Source organism: Poecilia reticulata, linkage group LG4 (assembly GCF_000633615.1).
Source record: "Poecilia reticulata strain Guanapo linkage group LG4, Guppy_female_1.0+MT, whole genome shotgun sequence".
In the NCBI taxonomy this organism is placed as follows: domain Eukaryota; kingdom Metazoa; phylum Chordata; class Actinopteri; order Cyprinodontiformes; family Poeciliidae; genus Poecilia; species Poecilia reticulata.
The window spans coordinates 16,615,071-16,638,594 of record NC_024334.1 but is presented as its reverse complement, the minus strand read 5'-3'; the positions used below and the strand labels follow the sequence as shown (position 1 = coordinate 16,638,594).

At 39.2% G+C, this 23,524-nt stretch overlaps 1 protein-coding gene across 2 annotated transcripts in view; it reads right to left on the bottom strand.

Annotated features, from left to right (window-relative positions):
- Positions 1-23,524, bottom strand: part of ryk (receptor like tyrosine kinase) — a 40,024-nt gene that overhangs the window by 10,979 nt on the left and 5,521 nt on the right. The window contains exons 2-12 of one of the 2 annotated variants that reach the window (XM_008407695.2): positions 17,014-17,135; positions 16,828-16,927; positions 15,095-15,223; positions 13,590-13,652; positions 13,113-13,254; positions 11,722-11,822; positions 9,104-9,187; positions 7,069-7,194; positions 3,268-3,354; positions 1,686-1,755; positions 354-486 (exon numbers count right to left, since the gene is read on the bottom strand). In XM_008407695.2, the coding sequence (XP_008405917.1) occupies positions 354-486; positions 1,686-1,755; positions 3,268-3,354; positions 7,069-7,194; positions 9,104-9,187; positions 11,722-11,822; positions 13,113-13,254; positions 13,590-13,652; positions 15,095-15,223; positions 16,828-16,927; positions 17,014-17,135 (1,157 nt within the window). The remainder of the gene's footprint in view (positions 1-353; positions 487-1,685; positions 1,756-3,267; positions 3,355-7,068; positions 7,195-9,103; positions 9,188-11,721; positions 11,823-13,112; positions 13,255-13,589; positions 13,653-15,094; positions 15,224-16,827; positions 16,928-17,013; positions 17,136-23,524) is intronic. The other variant, XM_008407696.2, reaches the window with a different exon arrangement.

The window sequence follows — 23,524 nt, the reverse complement described above, 5'->3', positions numbered from 1 at the left end:
ACTTTTTTACTTTTACTTAAGTAAAATGTTAATGTGGTACTTTGACTTTTACTTGAGTACATTTTTGACTGTGTATTTGTACTTTTACTTAAGTACATTTTTTGAGTACTTTCTCCACCACTGTCTATTAGTGCAATATCACTTGGTAACGCCTTTTCTAGACAACAAAACTAGGAGATCTCCGTATCGTACTGTGAGGTGAAAAGGTCGTATTGCTACACCCCTACGCATTTCGTTCAGTTTGGTTAGGAATAATAACCTTGGTGCGGTGTCATACATGACTTGTACTTACCTGAACATATCATCGTCATTATTTTGAGCGGCTTTAAAGCTACTGTGAACAAACGCCTCACCTGAGGGTTGTTAGCCTCGGCTAGCTTGCACTGGCGCAGGAAGAGCTTGAGGTTGCCCCAGGCCATGAAGGGCAGCAGCACCATGGGCTTCTCTCCCTCCTCTGTACACACGTGACATATTGGGAGCAAGTTTCTAAAGAAAGGCAGAACAATGGAGACAGTGAATAACTCAGCAGATTTACTGCAAGTGTGGAGGAGCGGTAGATAAAAAAACAGCACTGCCAATTGAGGTCATCCAGACCATTGAATGGGGCGGACGTGTTGGGGAACTTATGAATGTGCTGACCACTAACGCAACAAAGAGGAAGCACAGAAGGAACATGAAAGCATCTTAGCGAGAAACACGTAACCTTGTAGAGGACTGACGCTGCTGTAAAGCGGAGTCAGTGAAGGAAATGAGAACATGACCAGCAGGAATAAAATGCACGTCCAACTCCTCATTTTATGGGTTTTGTGTTATGCTTTTCTTGCTGTTAGGTTTTTTTTATTTTTTATTATTTATTCTCAAATATTGAGGCAAAGTATGAGGAAAGGGTCAACACTCCGCGCCCTTCTGACACCATCAGAAGGGTGTGGAGTGTAAGAACAGTGGTGTTCCTCCACCAGCTATAAAACAAACAGATGACCATAGGAAGTGACCTGAAATCAAGTTGCTAGAAAATGTTTTACTGATAAGAATACACACGGTTTAATACTAGGCTTTTTGCAGGTTTCACCAAGTCAGATTTAAGACTTTTTAAAGACCTTAAGATTTCATTCACCATTGTGAATGAAATTTAAGACCTGTGAAGGGAATGTATAAGTCTCGTGGCTTCGATCTAACATGGTTGATGTCTGCAGAGCCAACGAAAGAGCTCTTGTTTTTTTTCTTCTTTTTTTTACCATTTCTAAAAACTTTGAAGTCATTATATGATCTTTAGGGGAGAATTTACTGGGATGTCAACTCACTAGAAGAATAGCAGCTGCCTTCAATGTTTTTTCCTTTTGAATAATCGTTCTACTTACTTTATTGTTATTGCACAAAGACACAGAGTATAAAGAAGAAAATACTGAGAACCTGTAAGTGTGACTATAACACATATAGATGTATAAACAATTTCTGGTGCAGGTAAGCAAAAATAAAATAAATAAGTAAATAAATAAATGCACATGCTCTAAAATGTCATGTGTCTTTTCCCCACACCTGTAAATGATGACAAAAATGAAAAGCAAAGTTTTTTTACAAGCACAAAGTGAAATAGGATTCACTTCATATTTTTGCACATATATGGTGACATTATGACTTTTACTTCACCAAAAACATTAAAGCTCCTCCTGGCTGCTCCTACTTACCTATGATGAAGCCCTCTAAGTTTACAACTTTCTGTGAGCATCATGGTCACCTGCACCTCTGAGGCATGATCTGAGAAAGAATCAAGACAAAAAAAATTGGAAACCTAAAGCCATGTGTAAAGAATATTACAGCAGTAAAAAAACCTTTATTTTAATAAATGTATCCTTTCTGTTGCACAGCTCCTCTCTTGTAGTGGGAAACTTCAGAGGGAAGCTGACCTGTGCCAGGTTTTAATCAGTGTCTGCAGCTTTGGCTTTGCCTGGTACTTATTGTTCTCTTCCCAAGGGGTACATGAGACGGAAGCAAGGATTTTTTAACAAAGCCATAACTGGTAGAGGGGATATTGTTCACAGAGTGGTATCCACCCCTCTCTGAGTAAACACCAGAGAACGGAGAGGTCAAGAGGAAGCTGGCAGAGAAAGCTGACACATGCGGCTGACAAAGAAGCTGGCCGGAGCACCAGCCCTCTCTCAGACATGCAAACCTGCAGCGTGGAAATGACTTCAGAGTCCTTTACTGTCCAGCCTGACCGTTCATTTATTGGACTGGATCCAGATCTGGTTTTCTGCCAAACCCGTTAGGTTAGCAGAGGCTAATTCTGTCCAAATTTTTAAGATTCACTAATGTTTTCTAATTCTGTGCAGCGGATCCCCAGGATTCGCTCATAAAGAAAACAAGACGTTAAACGCAGCATTTACTTGTCAAGATTATGGCTGTGATTCGATTACTGAAATAATTGTCAGCTGATTTGGTAACAGATTAATTGTTAACTGAAGTTAACTCGGAGCTATTTGCTTAAAGGACAAAATATTCAGAGCAGTAATTAAGCCAAAATTGTACAAAAATTTAAGATAAAACCCTTTGTTTCCCCCACAACTCCTCAAATAGCAGTTTTAGCTTTACCAGGTTAAAATTCTTTAAAAAAAAACCCTTCTTATTAATTATTAATTAAAAGCCTAAACAGACCAGCCCTACACTGTATCGATAAGTACAGTGTAAAAGCCAAATTTTTTACATGTTGATGTTTCATGTTTTTGAGCTGCAGATGCAACCTTTGCTACAATCAAACGTTCACTAGAGGAATGCTCTCATTGCATTTTAGGAAATAAAATGTTTATTTTCTTATTTTTTAAAAAAGAAACTGAATTATTTATGTGTGCTTTCTATTGTATTTCTAACGTTGTATAAAATAAGCTTCAGAGGCTAAATGAAAAATCTGCAAAATGTGAGATTTTTAATCGACCATTTAATCAAACGTAATCTGAGTTTTTCCCTTTTCTTTCACCCAAACAAACGCATTTAAGTAACAGTTTGTGTTTTGTGTTGGTTATACTGTGATTGCCAGGTTTACAACCAAGATGTAACTCCAGTGAAACCATCTTTACCCCTCATCATGATGCTACCACTACTATGCTTTAGAGTGAAGATGGTGTCTCTGGATGACGTGTGTATATTTAGAGATGTTCATACAGATGTTCTTGCTCCAAGTTTTCATGGCAGAAAATGTTTCTCCCAACAGCACGTGTTTGACTCATTTTTTGCCCACTCTGTTTGTAGAAAACGCCGTTGGTCAGCACATACCTTTCACCGTCTTCACAAAGACCTGCTTCTCCTTGGTGGGGTCCTTTTCATCCAGCAGCACTCCGTGGAAGATGCGGCCAAAAGTGCCTGACAGAGACAAACCACAGGGGTTTCAATGGGAGCGAGGAGGCCAGAGGCGTCACATTCATTGACTGAAAGGTCACCTCGCTAACCGGCTGATCTGTGGACGCGTCTCTGCCCAAGACGCTTTGTCTCTATGGAGGGATTAAGGGGCTTTGGCTCGAGTTTAGCTGAAAACTGAAAAACTGGATCTTTCATCGCTTAGGACGGTGCAGAAATGCGCACGCAGTGGTGAGAAGAAGCAGCGGTGGGAAGGCGGGGGTGTGTGTGAGGGTTAGCTTTCATTATCTTAATGTTACATCGCCACCCGGGGACATTTCGGAGGCCATTTTAGAGCATAAACCATCTACATAAACTTAGAAAACAAGTGGCAGCCTGGGGGCAAACTGAGTCTTAGTCTCAACAGGAAAACGAGACAGAGCTGGAGAAGAGGGTTAGAGTTTAAGTGTCTCCCTCCCCCCCGCAACGTCTTCATCAAGCCTGTCTGGACCTGCAGGCTCCTTCACCCTTCAGCCCTGCATGTCACGTATTTGGAGTCTCGTGTTTTGACGGTACATTGCTTAATTATTCAAGACTTCTCAAGTTTTTTTTTTTTTCTTCCTCATTTTATCACGTTGCAGCTCAAATTTTCATGAGTATTATGTGGATTTAGTAAGGGGTCTGTGGTTGTTATACTCCATAATGTAATAGGAAGTTGACAAAGCACCCAGATTACATGTATGTCAGAGCAAATTGATGAGAGGCTTTATTTACTTGTGGAAATCTGTGAAGCCATTGGCAAGAAACTGTTCTGGGATATTTAGCATGTTGCTACACAATGAGAAATCTGTATTTACAATGAAAAGCATCTTGATTGAAGTATATTTATGATGAAAAACAGTGAAAAGTTGTGTTAAACAATTATTTTTTCATGATAATGATGCTTCCCAGTATTGTAAAGTCTGTTTATTTGTAAAATGAAAGCAAAATGTAAAAAAAATAAATAATTCGTCATCTACAAAATGTTTGTTAAATGCAGAAGATAAAGAATCCAGAGGTTGAATACCACAGGTATTGCTAAGCATACCTGTGGTATGCTTAGCAATGTTTAGCAATGTCTCACAATGTAAACGTAACAAACACACAAAAAAATACTAGCTTTAGCTTTTTTGGTTGGTAGAGGGGATTTTTTTCTGGGTGTTTTCATGCAAAGAACCACAAAAAAACACAAGTAGTTTAATAAACTTAAGTTGTCCCTTTTTGTTCTTCAGTTGTAAATTGAGTGCTTTTTTTGACAAAAAATTGTTTAGCTGGATTGACGGCTAGGGTTCCAAAAGACCCCTGTGTTAGTGAATTAAAAACCTAAATTATTAACAAGTTTGGCTCAAAAAGTTTTAATGTGGCAAACCAAAGAGATATTGCAAAAACACAAAATCTTACCAAGTATTTTTGGTCTTGTTTCTAGTGCTAATATTTAAATAGTTGCACTAGAAACAAGTGCAAATATTTAAATATGCGCTGTCTTGCTGAAAACGTATAAGTAACTTTTCAGTAAGACATAGGACCTTGTATTTACTAATTACTTTCTTAATATTGATGAACAAGCACTAGTTCTATTGGAAAATTATTTAAGTTAAAACAAGAAATTTTTCCAGTCTTATAAGTGAAATAATCTGCTAATGGAACTAGTACTTGTTTGTCACTACTAAGGGAAAAGTTACTCAAATTTTCTTACTTCAAGGGTACCAAGTTATCTGCGCTAGAAACTTGACCAAAATTACTTGGTAAAATTTTGAGTTTTTGCAACATAGAAAGTCAATACTTCATCTAAAACAGTGGAAAAACACTTATTTTTTCTGAAATCCTGTTTCTGTTGTTCTGTGATAACCCATACATAAAATTCATTCATTTAATGCAAAATACTATTATTTAAAATCAATTTCAATGCATAGGAGTTATGCGTCAAGAAAAGGGAAAATCTAAAATCAATAAATAAAAGAACATTTTCTGCAAAATGTCACCCTTGTCTACATTCCAGACCATGTGTAAGTGTTCAAAATCAAAATGCCAAACTCAGATTTGAGACTCTGTCATTTCATTTTGTGAGCCTTTCAGCCTTGATTACGGGAATGTGCACACAGCTACGCATCACACACAGATGCACGAGATTACATAAAAAAATTGGGTGCCAATATTCTCTGTTTAGTGTCAATTTCAGAATTATAAAGCATGTAAAAGCTTTCTGGGGGAAACATCAGTATATTTCACAGTTAATTCAAAGTTGCCACATAATTTCGCTGGAAAGAAAAATGACTGGAAATGAATTTCATATTTAAAACTTTTTTTTGTTGCTGTTCATTTACAGGAAAGCCAAAGGCTGATCTGAACACTGAGTACTTCCCACATTACATTTAAAAACAGAAGTGATGAAAAAAAACACAACACCCACAGACTTGTAATGGATAGAGTTGTATACGTTCCTGGTGATTCATGCGTCGTAACTGCGGCCCAGTGTAGGGCTGATGTCCAGAAAGGGAAGTTCACCATAATAACCATCCCATGAACACGCTGTAAACAGAGTGGCTGCTGTATGTGGTGAAACTGAAGCCCAAAGCAGCTGTGATTGCATTTCTGTTGAGCTGAAGAAAGACGTTTGGAAGCTTGAACGTCAATGCCCCCACCACCCCCTCAATGTGTTACATACTGTTCCTGGCAAGTATTCATCAACACCGATCTGATGAGGCACGCTCATCCCCTGCAGAGAATGTCAACAACTTTCATATCAATTCTGGAAGGGGTTATTAAAAGGCTGCGTATGCCTGAGTGGGTTCTGTGATAATCCATACATAAAATGCATTCATTTAAACATTTTAACAGCTGAAAACGTGTTTGTAGAGCAGAGCTGTGTTGGTTTAGTTTGTGTTACAAAGTTAAAGTCTCCACCTCTTAAGAGTTTTGTTTTTGCGTTGTCTCACTTTTTGAAAAGAATCTACCCAAACCAATCCAGACCTGTGTGTGTAGAGGATGCTCTACCTTGTTATAAACCATTAGTTACATTTCACCATCTGATTTCTGCCTGTACTTTAACTTCTAAAGTTAAAGTACAGGCAGACTGATTCAAATGTTTAAAATTGAGTTCATTGCAGGGTCTGTAACTAATTAATCACAATCAATTACATTTTAATCTAACTATCGACAAAATAAGGAATATTTTCAGTTCAAAACCAACTTCTGCTGGTAATTATTGAATAAATAGACATATGAGCTCAACAACAGATAGATACTGTTTTCAATCTGTTTTTTAGGTTATTCAACCTTCAGATTGGTGCAGAGTGTTGTTGTACTCATTCAGCTTTCAGGGGTTTCAGAAATGTGAACTGACTGACATCACCATTGGGGACGTCTGTGCTGCAGCTACATGTTTAGCACTTTGAAGCTATTTAAGGTTTGAATAGCTTCACTGATAGACTAACTGCTTTTAGCACAACTGGAACACAACTATAGTGTTTTCCAGTCTTATCAATCAGATCATGTTTAGTGAGCCAAGAGAAGCCCACTAAACATTGGTGTTGTTTGTGGATGTGCGTCAGATTTACAGCTGTACCAGAGAAGGATTAAGAACCTTTGTATGATGGGGAACAAACATGGAATTAATTGCATCGAAATGTTTAAAGCGTCAAATAAATAAAATTAACGCACTAAACTCTCAGTCCTAACTTCTTGTGACTATGAGACGGATACCTTCCTGTAGGACGTCTCGCAGCGTGACTCTGTCCCTTGAGATGGCGATGTCCTTCACTTTGGCCTTGGCCTCCATTAACGTCACGCTCCTCAGGTCATTCTTCTCTATTCGGAGCGAAGGGTAACCTGTGAAAGGAAAGAGAAATAGTCTTATTGCGCAAACGTTACAGCTTTCTCTGAGCTTGGTGGACTTTTCTTCTTGGATCGCTGAAGCAGTTGCTATAATTCAAATAAATTCCAGCAATTACAAGAAACAGACTCAGGAAGACGTGCTGTACCTTACATGCATATTGCATATCAGCCACCTCATGCAAAGTATTACAGCACTGTTGTTGCATAATCTTCCCCAGTGTCTGCACTGCCATTAGCTGCAGGCCTACACAGTTCCCCACACCTTTTATACGTCAAGGAAAACGGCAAACGTTTCATCTTCAGGATGCCGATGATGAATGACGGCTTGTTTTCACGTCTTTGCATCTGCAGCCTGAAACGATTAAATCTGCGCCACCAGCCTGAACTGCAGAGATTTGAAAAACTAGACTTGAATTGTCTTGCTTTTCCAAGTGGTATCAAAACTGTGTTTTATTTGAAGGGGGTTGAAAACACACACATCATAATATTCAAATCTTATATTAAAAACCTTACATTACTTTGCATAAATCTATTACATTCCAAAAAAATACTTTAAACTGTATCATTGTTCAGAAAAAGTTGAAGGGATTCACAAAAGACTGTATTTTAGATGAACTCTTACAGAAAACTAACCAGAACAAAAGTGGACAAAAAAAAATCAACAACAATAGATGATTTATGTAGACATATCATCTGAAAGCTGATATAATGACAGCAAGACATTGAGAACAATATTTAAGAAAACTCACATTTATAAAAACAGGTTGATGCTGCCCCCTAGAGGTCACAACATCAACACTCATTTGAACCTTGTTGCATTGAGGAGTAAACAAATGTTGAGTCAAATCGAGGCACAAGACAGAAAACAAACAAACAAACAAACACTGGACAGGAGGGTTGGAGTTGAGGCAGCTGTGTAAACAATTGGAAGAGGACAATAAAGTACGGCAGAGACGGATTTCTGTTTGTGGCGTCAAAGCATATGCATTAGTCAAGAATGTCAGCTGCAACATGGTGCAACACTGCAGCAGGTAATAGGAAGGTTGAAAAAGGTGCAGCAAAGGTGACCCGTTTTCTCCTTCTGAGCTTTAAATCTCAGTTATGGAAAACGCAGGATTTAGAAATGGTGGAAATCTTAAGAGTGAAGATAAAGTCTACTTGGTCTATGGGGGGAAACGTCACTCAAACAGCACCTCTAAAATCATCTTGTCTTTGTTTAAAACTATTAGTAAACCCTGTCTTAGTTTAGACACACACAGTGTGGCATCTCCTTTGCTTTATACAACTGAGGACTGTTCAGTACTAAAGGCTTGTTATGTGGTCAGAACTACATGGTTGAACAAGCCAACAAGAGTGCAGCTATTTAAAAAAGAATATTAAATCACACACAGTGATATTTTTAAAGGATTTCATAAAATATAAAACATGAATGTGTTAGTGTGGAACATTTATTCCCGTTACAGGTCTTCCATCCAGGACGTTTTCATTGCGTTGGCATATTTTCAACAATGCAGCAGGAGAAAACCCTGTGACCTGGTTCAGCTTTTAAGAAAACTAACATTTTTGGCCTAAAAATCATTTGAATCTTGTTAATACTAAGCAGCAGCAGGTCAAAGCTTTATGAAATTCAGACATTGGTTTCAAAAGTCTGATTGGTGAATCCTTAAATTAAATGAACACATCTTTATTCTTTGATGTCCATTGGTGCCATCAGAATTTTTTCACGTTGTTAAAAACTAAAACACAAAAAAAGGTTAAGACGACTTAACCTTGGCTTTTTCATCTAAGCCAAGCTGAGTTCCTGAACCCCTGAGGGAGCATTTGTTGGAGCTGGTAAAGTGTGGCAATAGCGTAGCGTGTGCTGCGGCGTTGTGTTTTTGATTCCTCTTCCTAATGAACTTACTTTTGGTTTCATGAGGGGGGGCACCTGGGTTTTGGAAGGAGGAGGCAGCAAGCTGGAGAATGGGCGCAGAGCCAGGGTGATTGTCTAATGACGGGAGGGGAAGGCAGGGAGTGGAAGGAGGGAGAAAGAAAGGGACAAATAAGCAATTACAAGGATTGCTCACACAAATTACAATGGCACCTGAACAGATAAACGGACGTAAATACATCTGATTTTCAGTTTCCTTACACATCCGTTAAACTGGGCATGCTGGGGTGGATTTCACTATCAAGCTCCGGGTTAATGTATTGGTATAAAACAGAGAGAAAAAAAGGTGAAATGCAGATTTAATCCACAAGAGGGCGGTGATGGATCAATGATTGACATTTTATCACTGGTTCTCAAAGTGACAAAGTGTTCCAGTTAATCTAACAGGTGATTTACCTCTGCAGAGCTGAATCAGCACATGTGTAACAAACAAGAAGAGGATAAAAGAGTCACTTTTCATTTTATTTAAGATTCACTAATGTTCTCTAACAAACCAAGGCCTTTACTGAACAGTTGCATTTATAGAGAGAATAAATCCCAACTTGCAACTGAAAATTTCCCAACTAAAGCCACAATCATGCAGCAGGTTAATGTGACCCAAATCTGTTTTCTTCCACAGATGTGAATTTTTCCAGCAGTCTGAACGGCCCAATTCCCAACTTTACACGCCCCACACCCCTGAACAAATAAATCGGATCTGTGCCACTTCCACATGTGGCACTAATTCGAATACGTATCTGATTGTTTTCAAAGCATCTGCAGTCTGAATGGTCACGTCGAATTTTATCCAATTTTTACGTCATAATTCTGCACCAGAAGAAGCGAAACGCTGTAAATTAGGACATAAACAAAGGCTGAAAATTATGTTTACAAACTTATGGAAGACATCTGTGTCAATGAAGTTCATCACCTCACCACTCTTAGTTCTGACTACACATTGAAACTGATTTTTCTATAGAAGTTGCAGTCAATGCACCACAAAAAACCATATTATTGATATTGATTTTGTTTCCATTTCACTGGCTTCCTTCGATACCATTGGCTGCCACTGCTGCCAATGGCAGCCATATGTTTATGGATTGGATTAAAAACCAATCCATAAACATAATTTCTTCTGTAAACAATGCACTGTTGTGTGACGTCTACATTGCTTTTCTGTGCATGTGGGTCGCTTTGTTGTAGAAAACTGTAAAAACACAGAAGTCACGTTGCGGTCGGGTTTAATTATCAAAGACAACGCAAAACAAAATAAATCTAGGTCCTCAGTTGTGCTGGACTTTGTTACAGGGCATCAGAATAACTTCACAGTTATGCCTTACTAAATTCCAGCAAAATACGTTGAAAGGTATGGTTGCAAAATAAGAAAAAAAAGAAAAGAAGAAAAAACGTTCAAGGAGAGTGGAAACTTTGGCACTGCACAGTATTTGGTGTGACCCACAATGGAAAATCAAATAATTCTGACCTTCAGACCACTGAGGCACCTGCAGCAAATTACCAATCTGGAAAACATCCAAACCCAGAAAAAAAAAAAAAAAAAAAACCGACGGTCATGCATCTAGCGGCTAAAAACGCTGACATGTTGTTTTTAGTGAATGCTAAATCTCCTTATTCTAATAGTTTTATTACTAGTGATGGTCAATAGATAAATTAATCAAGTCTAACCAAATCAGAGGAAATGTTAATGTGGCGAGGGTCAATTCCTAAATCGAGTCTAGAACTGTGTTTCTCATGAGTGGGGAAAGAAAACGCCTTGCAGATGAAAGAGACTAGAAGTTATGAAATGGAACAAAAAACACCCCACAAGAGTTCACCAGTGTCTGAACTTTGACCTCATTAAAACCCGCCTAATGAATTAAAGGTGTCAAGAGCTTTAGTTAATGGCATTCCCCCCCGACCCCTTTAATATGATGAACTTCACAGCGGTTTGTGTTAGCGGAGGAACTGAACAGATCCAGACATCCTCAGGCAGAACCAGCGAGAGCTCATCACTTCTGTGCTCAAACGGCCCAAATCCAACGCTTCAGAAAGGTTCAGGGTTGTTTTGTTTATATGTAGCATTTAAGTTTGTTAGCACAAGTCTACCTTTCCCAGCAGGTTCTGTAATCGCATCATGTAGGAGTTTGATCACTTCCTGCCAGGTCTGGCATGAAAAGGTGGCCTTTCCCCCCCTCTGTCAACCGCTGCCTGATGCGAAGCACATGGTGCTGATATTTACACACCGCGCAGAGCAGAGGAGGTCACAGGGCTGACAGCCACAAAAAGGAAGACAAACACCTTGGCAGCGGCGGCGTTCGTCATCATATGATACCGAGTGAGGCTAATTGTGTTATTCAGTCGACTATTAGATTGGGAAAAGCATCTGCCGTTTGCAGATGCCGGCAGGGCGACGGTATAAAAAGTTAAATAAATAGCACGCCGGACGCAGTTATGGATCTAATCTAATCTAATGTGGAGGATAGCGGTGTGAACGCTGAATGCATCTGGTCTCACACACCCGCGCGCGCACACGCACACGCACGCACGCACACACGCGCGCACACACACACACACACACACATACACACAGTGCAGATGGAGCAAGAACACCTTACTGGTGACGGAAGCGGCGTTGTTTGGCGTGTCGGCCCTCAGGTACTGAGTGGTCTGGGTGGACGGCTGAGAGAGACCCTGTGAGCTTCCGCTGTCGCTCACACTGACAGAGAAAAGAGAAAACATGATGCAGATGATCAAACAGCAGAGATAAAAATAAACACGGATTTGGTTTCTGTTATCTAGTTTCAATCCAATTCAGGTCATTCTATTCTATTCTAATCTATTCTATATTGCCAATTTATAGAAAATGTTGACTCAAGGCACTTTCCAAAACAAAAAAAACAGACCATTTCACAAAAAAAAAAAAAATTGAAACACATTATAAACATGTATGGTTGCATGCATTTGCATTAATAGTTGCGATCACGACATCGTAACTTCCTGGAGGGACTGGAATAGAAACAGCACAAGAAAGTAAAATCACAAATGTTTCTCAATTGAGAATCTATGTTCATTTTAAACCCTAACAACGTGCAGAGCCCTGCTAATGCATGTACAGCTCCTGAACCATTTCACTATTCAAACAACAAGCAGGGTAATTCTTTTATTGGGATTTTCAAACTGAATCATTCTGCATAACCGTAAAGTTATGCAAAGAGGAAACATATTTTACATATGAGCTCTTAGTTATTTTTTTTCTCTCAAATAAACGCACAAGTGTGGTACGAGTTGGTGCAATATTCTATGATCCGGCTCAATACAAATAAAAGGTAAAATGCAGCATCAGACATTTACTTGTCTGAAACAAAAGAATCATGTATCATTATTGTTCTACTTTTTCTAGCAAATAAAATCCCAATAAAATACCTTGAATCTTGTGGATGTTGTGGGAGGAAACAGAAAAAGTTTATGGTTCTTTCAGCAACAACAGATAGGATAGGTTATCGAGTCAACAATAGGTAGGCTACCTTCTTCTGTTAGTCTTGAAGAAGGCAGCAGAGGAATTACTAAACTATCAAGAACCTTCAATTGGGGGTCAAGAAGAAATTAAGGAAGAATAATTCAATAGAGAAATATTTATTCAACAATTTTAAATCAAATGAGACTTCCTGAGTTGTGAGCAGAGTTTAACTCCTGGCAAAACAGGTCAAGACCTTTTTTTTAAACAAAAAAATAAGTCATTTTTAGTTTGAAAAGTCAATAAAGGCTCAAATTAAACTGATTTTCTTCCTCCTTTGAACTCAGGTTGCTTCAAAGTGAAAAGTAATTTGCATCACAGTTTTAAATGAATAAACCCACCATGATTTAGGTAAATTTGAAAGTTTTAGCTTTTTATTTGGGACCAAACTTAATTGCATTTAGCATAAAATTCATTTCAGGTGAGTGCCTATCAGAGCTCTAACTGCTATAGATGAGACATTAATGAGCACAAGTGGATGAAAACTCCAACCTGTCCTCCATCTCCACCCTCTTGACACTGTGCAGGTGGAGGATGGCCAGGATGATGGCCACCAGAAATATAACGATGCAGCAGACGCTCACGCTGATGTAGAACACCTGGGTGGAGGTGGTGGGCGTGGCCACACCATCAACTGTTAAAAAATCCAAAAGGATAACAGTAAATAAAGAAAACCTGGGTGAGGATTAAACAGTGTTCAACAATGTTGAGCTATTGATAAAAAACAAACAAACAAACGATTAAGAAAGGAGAGCTATAACAGCCTCTAGGGCTTTGAGTCCAATGTCACTACTTTTAAAACGTGGGTTATCATGTATTCCTCCATCCTGACCCAGCAAAAGGAAGACAAACCTACTAACGGTGCTTTCTTACTCTCACAAAGAGTCTGTATGGATGCCCCAGGAGAAGAAAAGCCATTCAAAGAGTTCGCTCTGATAGTTTGGAGCAAATGGAGGTACGGTTACTTACAGCCCGCTGTGGTCGCGCTGTTATTGTTGACAGTAACGGGAATGTTCGAGTTGGAGTCCATTCCTGTTCAGAGAAGAAGAAAGATTAGGAAAGATGATTTGATTAAACCAGAGTAACACATGAATGTGGTCAATTAAATGGTAGTTAAGATGCAGAATGCTGACAAGAAATACAACGAATGCATTTCATGGAACCACATTATTAAAAAGTAAAGAAAAACTCAATTATCTGCTCCACCTACAATGCCATGCTAAAGTATTCACACCCCTTGAACATTTTCACTATGGATGCACTGATATGACAAGTTGGACACAAATCACATATAGCAACAAGGCAGAAAAAACATCGATTAACATCATCAACCCAATTTTACATGCTTTTTATTATTTTGTACGAATGAAAATATGAAATATATATTCCAACAACCTAAAACAAAATCCAGGCAACCTTCATAAACAACCTAATTGTTGACTGTATGTCATTATAGCTTTGGAAACAAAGAAAAACTGCAAGCAGATGGCTGTCATTCTGCTAATGTTTATCAGGGAAGAGGGAAGCATGGTGGAGGCAGGGTCATGCTCTGGGTATAAAATGCTGAGGCGTTGGAAACCTTGTATCCTTCATGTGCTATAAAATGCTGTATATATCAAATATGACTAAAAAGGAATTTGACTTCATAATTTAAGCCTTGGAATTGGGCCTGTTTCTTTAAAAAAAAACTCCTGCCGTTTCTGAAACTCCGCCTTCAGGAAGTCTTCACAACGTGGCTCCTCTATTAACCCTTTAACAACACTTTTACCAGTGTTTCACTGAGAAGTAGCTTTTGTAATCAGCTTAGCAGATATAAGTTCCATCAGGTGTTTGCTAATTGTTACTGGCTAGTCTGAAGGAGCGGAGTGTAGGAGTTGCAGGGAAGGGCTGCTCTGAAGCTGTAACTCCGAGGAGGAGCTTCGTCTTGAAGGCGGGGATAGCTCCAGCCACGCGTTTTGCACAGATTTAAGAATATTAAAGGATTTCTCAAGCATGCTCTAAATAATCAAAGCAACACTCCAGATGTGTTTTTGATGAGGGAATAACAAAGTAACATGATGAAAAACTCAAAACATTTTATTTTACGCAACATTGCTCCTTTAAGACCTTTGGTTTGACGTGTAAAACCAAAGGGAAATATCTCTAAACAATAAGCAGCTGTAATGGAAGTAAAAGGTGATTCCATTAGGTATTAATCCTTAACAAAACCACTTCAATAACCATATTTTAAAAACCAAGCATAGTGTTGGATCATGTAAAATCCACACATTAAAGTTTGTGTTTATTTTGTAAACAAATCATAAAGCGTTCAAGAGGTCTGAGTACATTTACAGGGTTAGGAATGGGAACATGATTCCTTGTTTGTTTGTTTGAAGTGGAAAAAGAAAGAAAGAAAAAAAAAACTCATCCAGACAACAGACTCGGCTCCACTGTCTCAGTTTTGTTGAAACTCTAACCAGAACCAGAATTCGTACTTTTGAAGCACATTTTCCTCCTCTTGAAGTTGAGCACTGTGAAGTTGGCGTGGCTGGTCAGGTTGAGCTGCATGGTGACAAACGCCTCTTCATCCACGTTCTCTGAACAGATGATGTCCACCCTGAAGACTGTAGAGGAAGCACAGACATGAGCCAAAGACATGCACAATGTCTGTGGGTAAGAGAAATTTATACATATAATGGAATACTAGACTCTACAAAACTTTTTTTTTTTTTAGTCAAAATTATTAGGAGCCATTATGGAAGAGTCTCTTGTGGTTCAGGAGCCTCAGGCTGCAGATCCCTGATCTAGAATTTTATTTTATTTTTTTGATTGGTTTGAGCTTTAAATCATTTGGAGAAAAACGGTTCACCAGACAAAAATCAACCTTGCTCCACTGCTGCCTCAGTCATGGAGCATTTCTACGCCGAACAACAGGAGGGACAAATCTTGAGTGACGCCATCAACCTTCTGTCTCCTGAAGCTGCTTGGAGTTGATTACGGTTTATTCACCGGCTTGTTGACAACTGATTACAGGGTTTCAGCAGAGCTTCATAACTCCAAGTCAAACATCTTAATGTTGTGATTCTGAACCAAATCCCGCTCTTTAGTCATGGCAGTGCTCTTGGGCAAACCTCTGAGGAAGCCAACTCCCTTACCCTACACATGGACTGCGTCAGGATGAAAGGCTGCTGGCACGGAGCTGGACTCACTGCAGCATTCAGCTTTTCTTCTCGCAACAAATTATTTCCCAGATGTCTCAAACAATGGCAAGGAATTTGTGCTTCATCTTTGTCCTTCCTGTAGCATTTCAGTCTGTCATTTCTGAGATGTGGTAACAAACTGATGACCTATTCGCAGAGAACCAGACGCCACCAAGCTCTGCACTGGTGACAACAAGAGTTTGGTGAGCTCCCCAGAAGAGGACATCATGAACACTTCGTCACTGGACCTTTCACATTGAAGTTCTTCCTCACCTGGTAATCTGCTCTTCCAGATTAAATATTCTTAGCAGCAGTTTCCTTTTTCACAAGAAGTTTTCACCTGTGCTTTTGACCTAATCCGACTGAAATATTTCTCACTGACCAATAGAAAAATGTTAAAAGCTCAATATTTTTTCTACTAAACGTAATATTCATCAACCCCTCCAGTTTTTCACAATTGCAGAAATTTACCCAAAAATCAACAGATTCCCAATTTTTTTGTGCTAATGGTCAAAAGACATTGAGTTTAAGTAACTGCCAAGTCCAACCTGCAGGTGGCAGTATTAGTTACTTATGCTACACTCAGCCTTACATGATGTCAAGTTAAAGTGCACTGTGGTCAAACTATTCAAGTTCTTTAAAGAATAAAAATGTGCGTGGGTGCGTGTGGAACTTGTCGGCTTATTTTTGTCCCCTCGTTTTATTTCTTCAACATGTAGATTTTGAAAATATAGCAAAATTCCTTACAAGTACCTCTAAATTAACCCTAGAGTGAGTGATCAAAATTATTATTTTTATAAATTTCTATCAAATAAATCTGTATTCATATGATAAATCAGAGCAATTTTACAGAGTGCGAATTTTCATGGTAAAAACTGGAGCTGCAAAGGTTTCAAACCAACATGAAATTGGTAAACTAAGTGAACAATGAGCATCCTGGTCATGGTTTTAACTTACGCAATTTGAAAGTGTTTTAAATGTGACCAACGCGGTGAGCAATAAAACTAAACATGGGACATTTTATGGACCTGAGGGAACGCGGGGAACCTCCCCCTGACTGGAGATGTTGCTCCCTGGAGTCTTCAGGACAGCAGGGTTCTCCACGAAGAATCCAAGCTGGTAGTCGACCTTAAAATGACAAATTAAAATTAACAAGCATAATAATATTTAATGTGTGGAGAGGTAGTTAGGGAGATAAGGATCTGAATCCGTACCTTTGACCTGGAATACCATGTGAAGTAAAGGCTGTTAGTCTCAGTGGGCACAGGCATGTTGAAGGAGAGAGCGTAATGATTCACCATGTCGTCTCGGACGTAGTACAGCTCTGCATCCAGACCTGTGGAGCAAACAAGTTACAGATGATTAAATCAGAGTGGAAAATAATATAAAAGATCAAATTTCATTATTCTATGTCAGGAGAGAGCAAGGCCTCCAGCAAATAACAGGAAGGCTAAACAGATTACAGTTTCACCCTTTCGCGCTGTTATCCTTTTGATGCTGAACCTGGATATGGAAATGTTTGCATCCTTTTCAAAATCTGCCAAAATTATCTGTAAACTAATTTATTTGTTTTTGGTCAAATATTGTGCATTTATTATATCATTAAACAGAACTAAAAAATAAAGTAGTTTTCCCATTTTTTATGCACTAAAAGAATATTATGTCATTTTTGTGGCACACGGATACTTTGAACTTGACAGCTTCAACCCACTGCGACGAAAGGTTTGAACATGTCTGCTCTAGGGAATACACACCCACACACGCACGCACGCACACGCACAGTAAATTAGTATTTAAAAATGCTTTGTTTTAAAGCACTTTGAATTGCCTTGTTGCTGAAAATGTGCTATATAAATGAAATTACCTTACCTTACTTTACCTAAAGAAGGCTCTCCTCTTCATCTCTCCATTTGTCACAAAAAACTAAATGCCGAACATTTCTTATTTAGGATTTACGACTTCTATTTAAAAGTACAGTACAAAAAAAATTTTTACATGTGAGAGAAAAACCTGTTTCTTACTCATAAGAAGCAGGGCTAGTATGAAGCACAAGAGAGGAGACCATAGATTATGAAAGCAAACAAATCGGTATGATGCTTTGTAATCAACATGAAAAGAGCCTTAAAATGATCCATCTAAGGGTTTTTTTTTCTCTGCATCAAAGTCTAATGTGTAGTGATGAAATCCCCGATTCTGACCCGAGGCAGCAGCGGCAGCAGCAGCAGCCGCAGCAGCACTATGACTCTTTGATGGTGACTTTCAGAACATGGACTTTAAAGAGAAGAATCAAAAGCGGGCCCGGCCTCTCGCCGTCCCCTCCAGGCTTTCTCGGAGCTCCTGCTCCAAACCCGAGTCTTCTCCTGCTGCAGACAAAGACATTCCTACAAATTTATCAAACTAAAGAGGAGACACGTTACATTCACCAGCACCTGACAAGCCCACAGAGACACTTTGTTTCACTCAAATATTATTTTTTCCCCCCTGTTAACGTGTTTTTTTTTTTGTTTTGTTTTTTTTTACAAAAATAGAAAGCTTAAATTTAATATACAAGGACACACATGTTTTGTAGAATTATTATTTAACCAGCTTTAAAGGAATATTTTCCTCCATCATCATCATCATCACTAAATTAATATTAAAAAATAAATGTACTTAAGTTATATGGATTCAGGGGAGGAATAATTGCTGTGAAGGATTCAAACTGTTTTTTTCACTCTTTAAATGTAAAAAAAATAATTACAAATATTTGCTAAACAAATACCTTAAGGTTTGATTATATTTTCTTTTACAGATCTGTCCGAGCTGGAATTAGAGACATGTTTTAGAAAAATATTCAGGAAAGATTTTGCTTTTTTGATTTTGATGAGGCTGAATAAAAGAAAGCTTAAACTTTTTTGTGTTCTTGCCATTGACAGGAATTTAAATATTGTTTTGCTTTTTTTCATGTCATTTTCTTTTTCAGTATTGTGTTTTTTCTTCTTTTTTTTCTGATGAGTATGAAAAGGGGGCTGCACAGTGGTGCAGTTGGTAGAGCTGCTGCCTTGCAGCAAGAAGGTTCTGGGTTCGATTCCCGGCCCCGGTCTTTCTGCATGGAGTTTGCATGTTCTCCCTGTGCATGGTGGGTTTTCTCCGGGTACTCCGGTTTCCTCCCACAGTCCAAAAACATGACTGTCAGGTTAATTGGTCTGTCTAAATTGCTCCTAGGTGTGAGTGTGAGTGTGTGTGTGTGTGTGTGTGTGTGTGTGCATGGTTGTGTGTCCTGTGTGTCTCTGTGTTGCCCTGCAACAGACTGGCGACTTGTCCAGGGTGAACCCCGCCTCTCGCCTGAAACGTTAGCTGGAGATGGGCACCAGCAACCCTCCCGAAGGTGTCAAGAAAATGGATGGATGGATGGAATATGAAAAGGTTAAAATCAATCAAAATAAGTACATTGATAATATTTTAGGATGATGGGTCAAAGATTGACATGCTGGTTTCAACCCCCATGTCAGTGGGTTGAAGCTGTCAATCTTGCTCAAAAAGTTCTCAACCAGGAAGCTGGACGGCACAACTTCAAACAGAGGAGGATGTTTCCCCCCTACAGAAAGTACCGATCTACATCCAAGTTTATATCTGAGCAGTTTTGTCAATGAAGACAAGCTGACAAGAGTTTGAAAACAGGAATGAAAGGTGATGGCCACAGCAGCAGGTCAGTGTGTACACAGCCTGAGAGCTGGGAATAAGAGGTTCCTGAGCTAAAGGAAGTGTAACCACTGCAGTCTGATCCCTGACTCGCACGCACTGCTTTCTGCAATAATGAATGAATGCCTGAATAAATGAAATGTCCCTGTAAACAGAGCCGCTGTTCGATTACAAAGTTTGGTCAAAGCATCACAATATTTATAAGAGCATCTATGTTCCTGACCGGCTCCTAAAATGGCCCGTGGGAAATGAGGTTTTGGATTCCAGGACATGTCATGTTTTCAGTTCATTTCAAGCCGGACATTTCCATTTCTATCTGCAAGTGTGAAGTGATTTACAGCAGCAGCAAAGGAGGAGGCCAAAATAGAAGAAGTGATGGGAAACTCCCCTCCCGACACACCTGGGTACACGCAGGCTACCGAGGTGGAGGAATACAATCATTGTTTCAGCTCTGCGGTTCTTGAACCAACAAAAAACCCAGCTGAAATTAGCCAGTTCACAGCTAATTTAACATGTGAATCAAACACTGACCTGGTGACATACGGGTGAGAGAATTTCTCTCTGACATGATTTCTTTATCATTTTTAGAGCTAACTGAACCCACAGCAGCTTTTAAATTTACTCAAAGTCTAGAGAAACATGCAGTTACATTTATACAGCACAAAGACGTGCAAGCAAGCCGTCTGCTGTTTTATAGACACATTGAAACGTGACGTCATCCATGTGAGAGCCTGCGCCCCAACTCCCTGCTGTAGGGCAAAGAAACGGCTAGACAACGATAACTACCGTTGGTTTTAGTTGTCAAGTTTTCAACATAAACCTTAAATGTACTTATGATATATAAAAGAAAAATGGATGCATCCATTTGCTACTAATTGTCAACACTAAGACAAAGAGATAACAAGGTCCAATGGTATCTCACTTCACAGTTTAATACAAATATAAATAAAAAAAAATACAGAGGGAAGTAGGTCAGTCGTGCTAGCTTGACTTTGACAACCTTAACATGTAGCTGTGCTGTGGAATTCAGTGTTTTTGGTGAGATAAAAATAAACAAAAAAAAAAACAAAAGGCGACCCATCCACACACCAAGTGATAGATCATCAGTAGAGCAGGTGCTTAAATTAGCTAATCAACCACCGCTGTGTTCAGATGTTATTAATCACCTGACTACAGGCAATTAATAAGAGTCGAGAAACATCAAGCCTGAAAACCTAACGCTGTAACGGACTGACTGTTCTGTTCTTTGTGTGGGAAAAGTCTGCTTGTTTTTGGTGTTGAATCCTGACAGATTTGTAATCTTTGCTCTGCCAGCTATTGGACCTGTTGTCAACAGCATAGAGAAAGCCAAACGAAAATGAATAATAAAAAGTTTTGTTAATTTAATTATTATAAATACAGGAGCAGGCAGTTTTCCCTGTTCAGGAAGGAACGAAAGCAAGGTGCAGATGTTCACGAGATTGAAACAAGAGCAGTACACTGCATGTCCACCTGGCTCCACCCTTCTCTGCTCCCATCGATCACACAACCCAGACAATTTACACCTGCAGCTACAGCAAACACCAAAATGGAGCTAAAAGACGTTAAACCAAAGCTAAGAACGGGAGACGTCACACTGCGTACTCAAATTATGGCGGGTTTACTTCGAGTTTAGGCCTATAATTTATGTTAATTAGCCAGGTTGGGTGAGACTTGGTTGGATTTGTTAGCTCTCAGTATTAATGTGAGTAACAGAGATCTTATCACTCAGCACAGCGCGGACTTGTCATAGTCAGACTGGTCTACTTGTATCCTGATCAGCCTAAACATGCCATTAGATCTGAGTATAACTAGGTACTGGGTTTAACTTCAGACAATATATTTGAGAGCTGCCAAGTGTAATCAGTCTTCTGCCTTCAACCACTATCCAGCTTCACAGCAGTTTGCTAAAGGGCACATCAACTTCTCTTTCAAGTGTTGGCAGGGAGAAACGATGACTCATTTCTCTTTCAGGTTCAGAAATTAAAAGCTGAACTTGATACCCTGGTGGCGAACCTCGTCATGAGTAAAAAATGGAGTGAAGCAAACGTGGATGCCTTATAAAGACTGCTTTAGAACCCAACAACAGACCAATCAGTGCTAGGACCAGGAGCTTTCTGTGGCGTTCCGGTCTGCATGTTCAGCTCTCTGACAGGCTGTGGATGACGTTGAAAGGGGAGAACAAAAGACGGCAGTGGTCAGGTGGTCAGGTCCGGGACAGATACAACAAAGAGCTAGTTGTGCGCAGAGAACACACGCCACCTCTAAAAGCCTCCTTCAGCGAGTGTTTGGGAGGTTTCCATCAGGTCAACCTTTCTCTAGAAAGCCACAATAACTGGGGAGGCAGAAAACGATCCGCCTGAGGCTCAAACAAACCTATACCAGCAGGAGGCAGGAGGAAAGGAAGCCAAAGATACAAGTTTGAGAGATTGAAGAGAGTGAATGCATGAAAACTATCCTGATGTGACAATGGGACAAGACGGATGTCTTCACCGTTGCATTTCTCCCTTAACCCAATGAAGGTTTATATGAATACTAGATGGGATGCATTTGATGAAAAAGTGGTGATTTCATAAACTTTGACATGAACATCTCTGCGATTCAGTCAGCGTCACTAACGGTGCAACATCCGGCTGTAAATATCATGGACTACTTTGTTAGGTTCACTTTTTACAATCTAAAGAATCTGTTTTTTGTTGTTGTTGTTTTTAAACCATTCTAGTATTTTTTACGTTACAATGTTCACAGCAGGGTTTGACAACATGTCTGCAAAACTTACCACATTATAAGCATCTCATATCAGTCGATGGATAATTACTGATTAATTGCTGTTTTAAATATCTGAAATACTGCTACACTGATGGTGTGACCCTTCTTGTTTTATCCAGTTTTCACGTCACACTGTTGTTCATTTCTAAGCAGTTTTTTGAGGCACAAAGGTGAAACCTGAAACTGCTGATGTGCAAGTTACTCAACAAGATGTTGCTAGGTAACCAAGGAGTAAGTGAATTATAGTTGATATCACCAACCTCATCTTTCCTCAATTTACCTCTCAGCATGTCCTGAGAGTATAAAATGAGACGGAGAGTTCCTGTGGTCTTATTGTCATCTGCACAAATTCATTGTAATATTGATGGAACCACAAGGCCTTGTTTTACTGAATACATTGCATAGATTTTAATGAAGCATTTAACAAAAGAGACGTGAATATGACCAGTGATTGAGTCTTGCAAGGATTTTATGCAACCTCCTAAAATGCAATTAACTAGGTTTTCAAAATTAAATTTGAAGAATGCTTCAAATTTGGTTCCTGATGATGCAACAAAAAATGTGGGTGTCCTTTTTTAATAAAGGAAACATTTTTTGCTTTCATTTTGAGCAAGACCGCAAACATTCATTGGCTAAATTCAGTATTTCTGATGAAATAGTAATTGTATTCCTGAGAAGAAAGTAAAAATTTCTTGATCAGAGCAATCGTTTTTTTAATAAAACACTGTGTCGAGTTACAGATCAAGTCTCTCTTTAATTGAAATACTGCATATGAAGTAAAAATAATTTAAAAAATGTCGCATTTTAGCTAAAAATAATAATCCCACCCGTACTTTTAACTTGGCATCTCTTGCCTGCGTTGGAAAACGTCTGGACACCACCGCTTTGTGGCAAACCAGATGCAACTGTCTAAATCAACAAGCAGAACCGAGTCCAGTCCTTTCTGACCAAAGCCTAATGCTAAGTGTTTACAGAAACCCTGCAGCATCACCAGATGCTACAAAAAGGTCCCATTTAAAAGCATCTTACAGCCAGAGAAAACACACACATTCAGTCCCAATCTCTGCAGTTTCCTTTGAGTTGCTTCAAAGAGGCCGTGCATCAATTTTATTTTCTCCTCTTCTTCGTCACGCGCCTCAAGGGAATAAAACAAGCAAGCATGAGTGCCGCAGTTCACCGATGTCCCAGTTCATTCCCAGTTCTTCCCCAGTTCATTACATAAATATGAACTAGTTTCCTAAAAGAACTATATATATA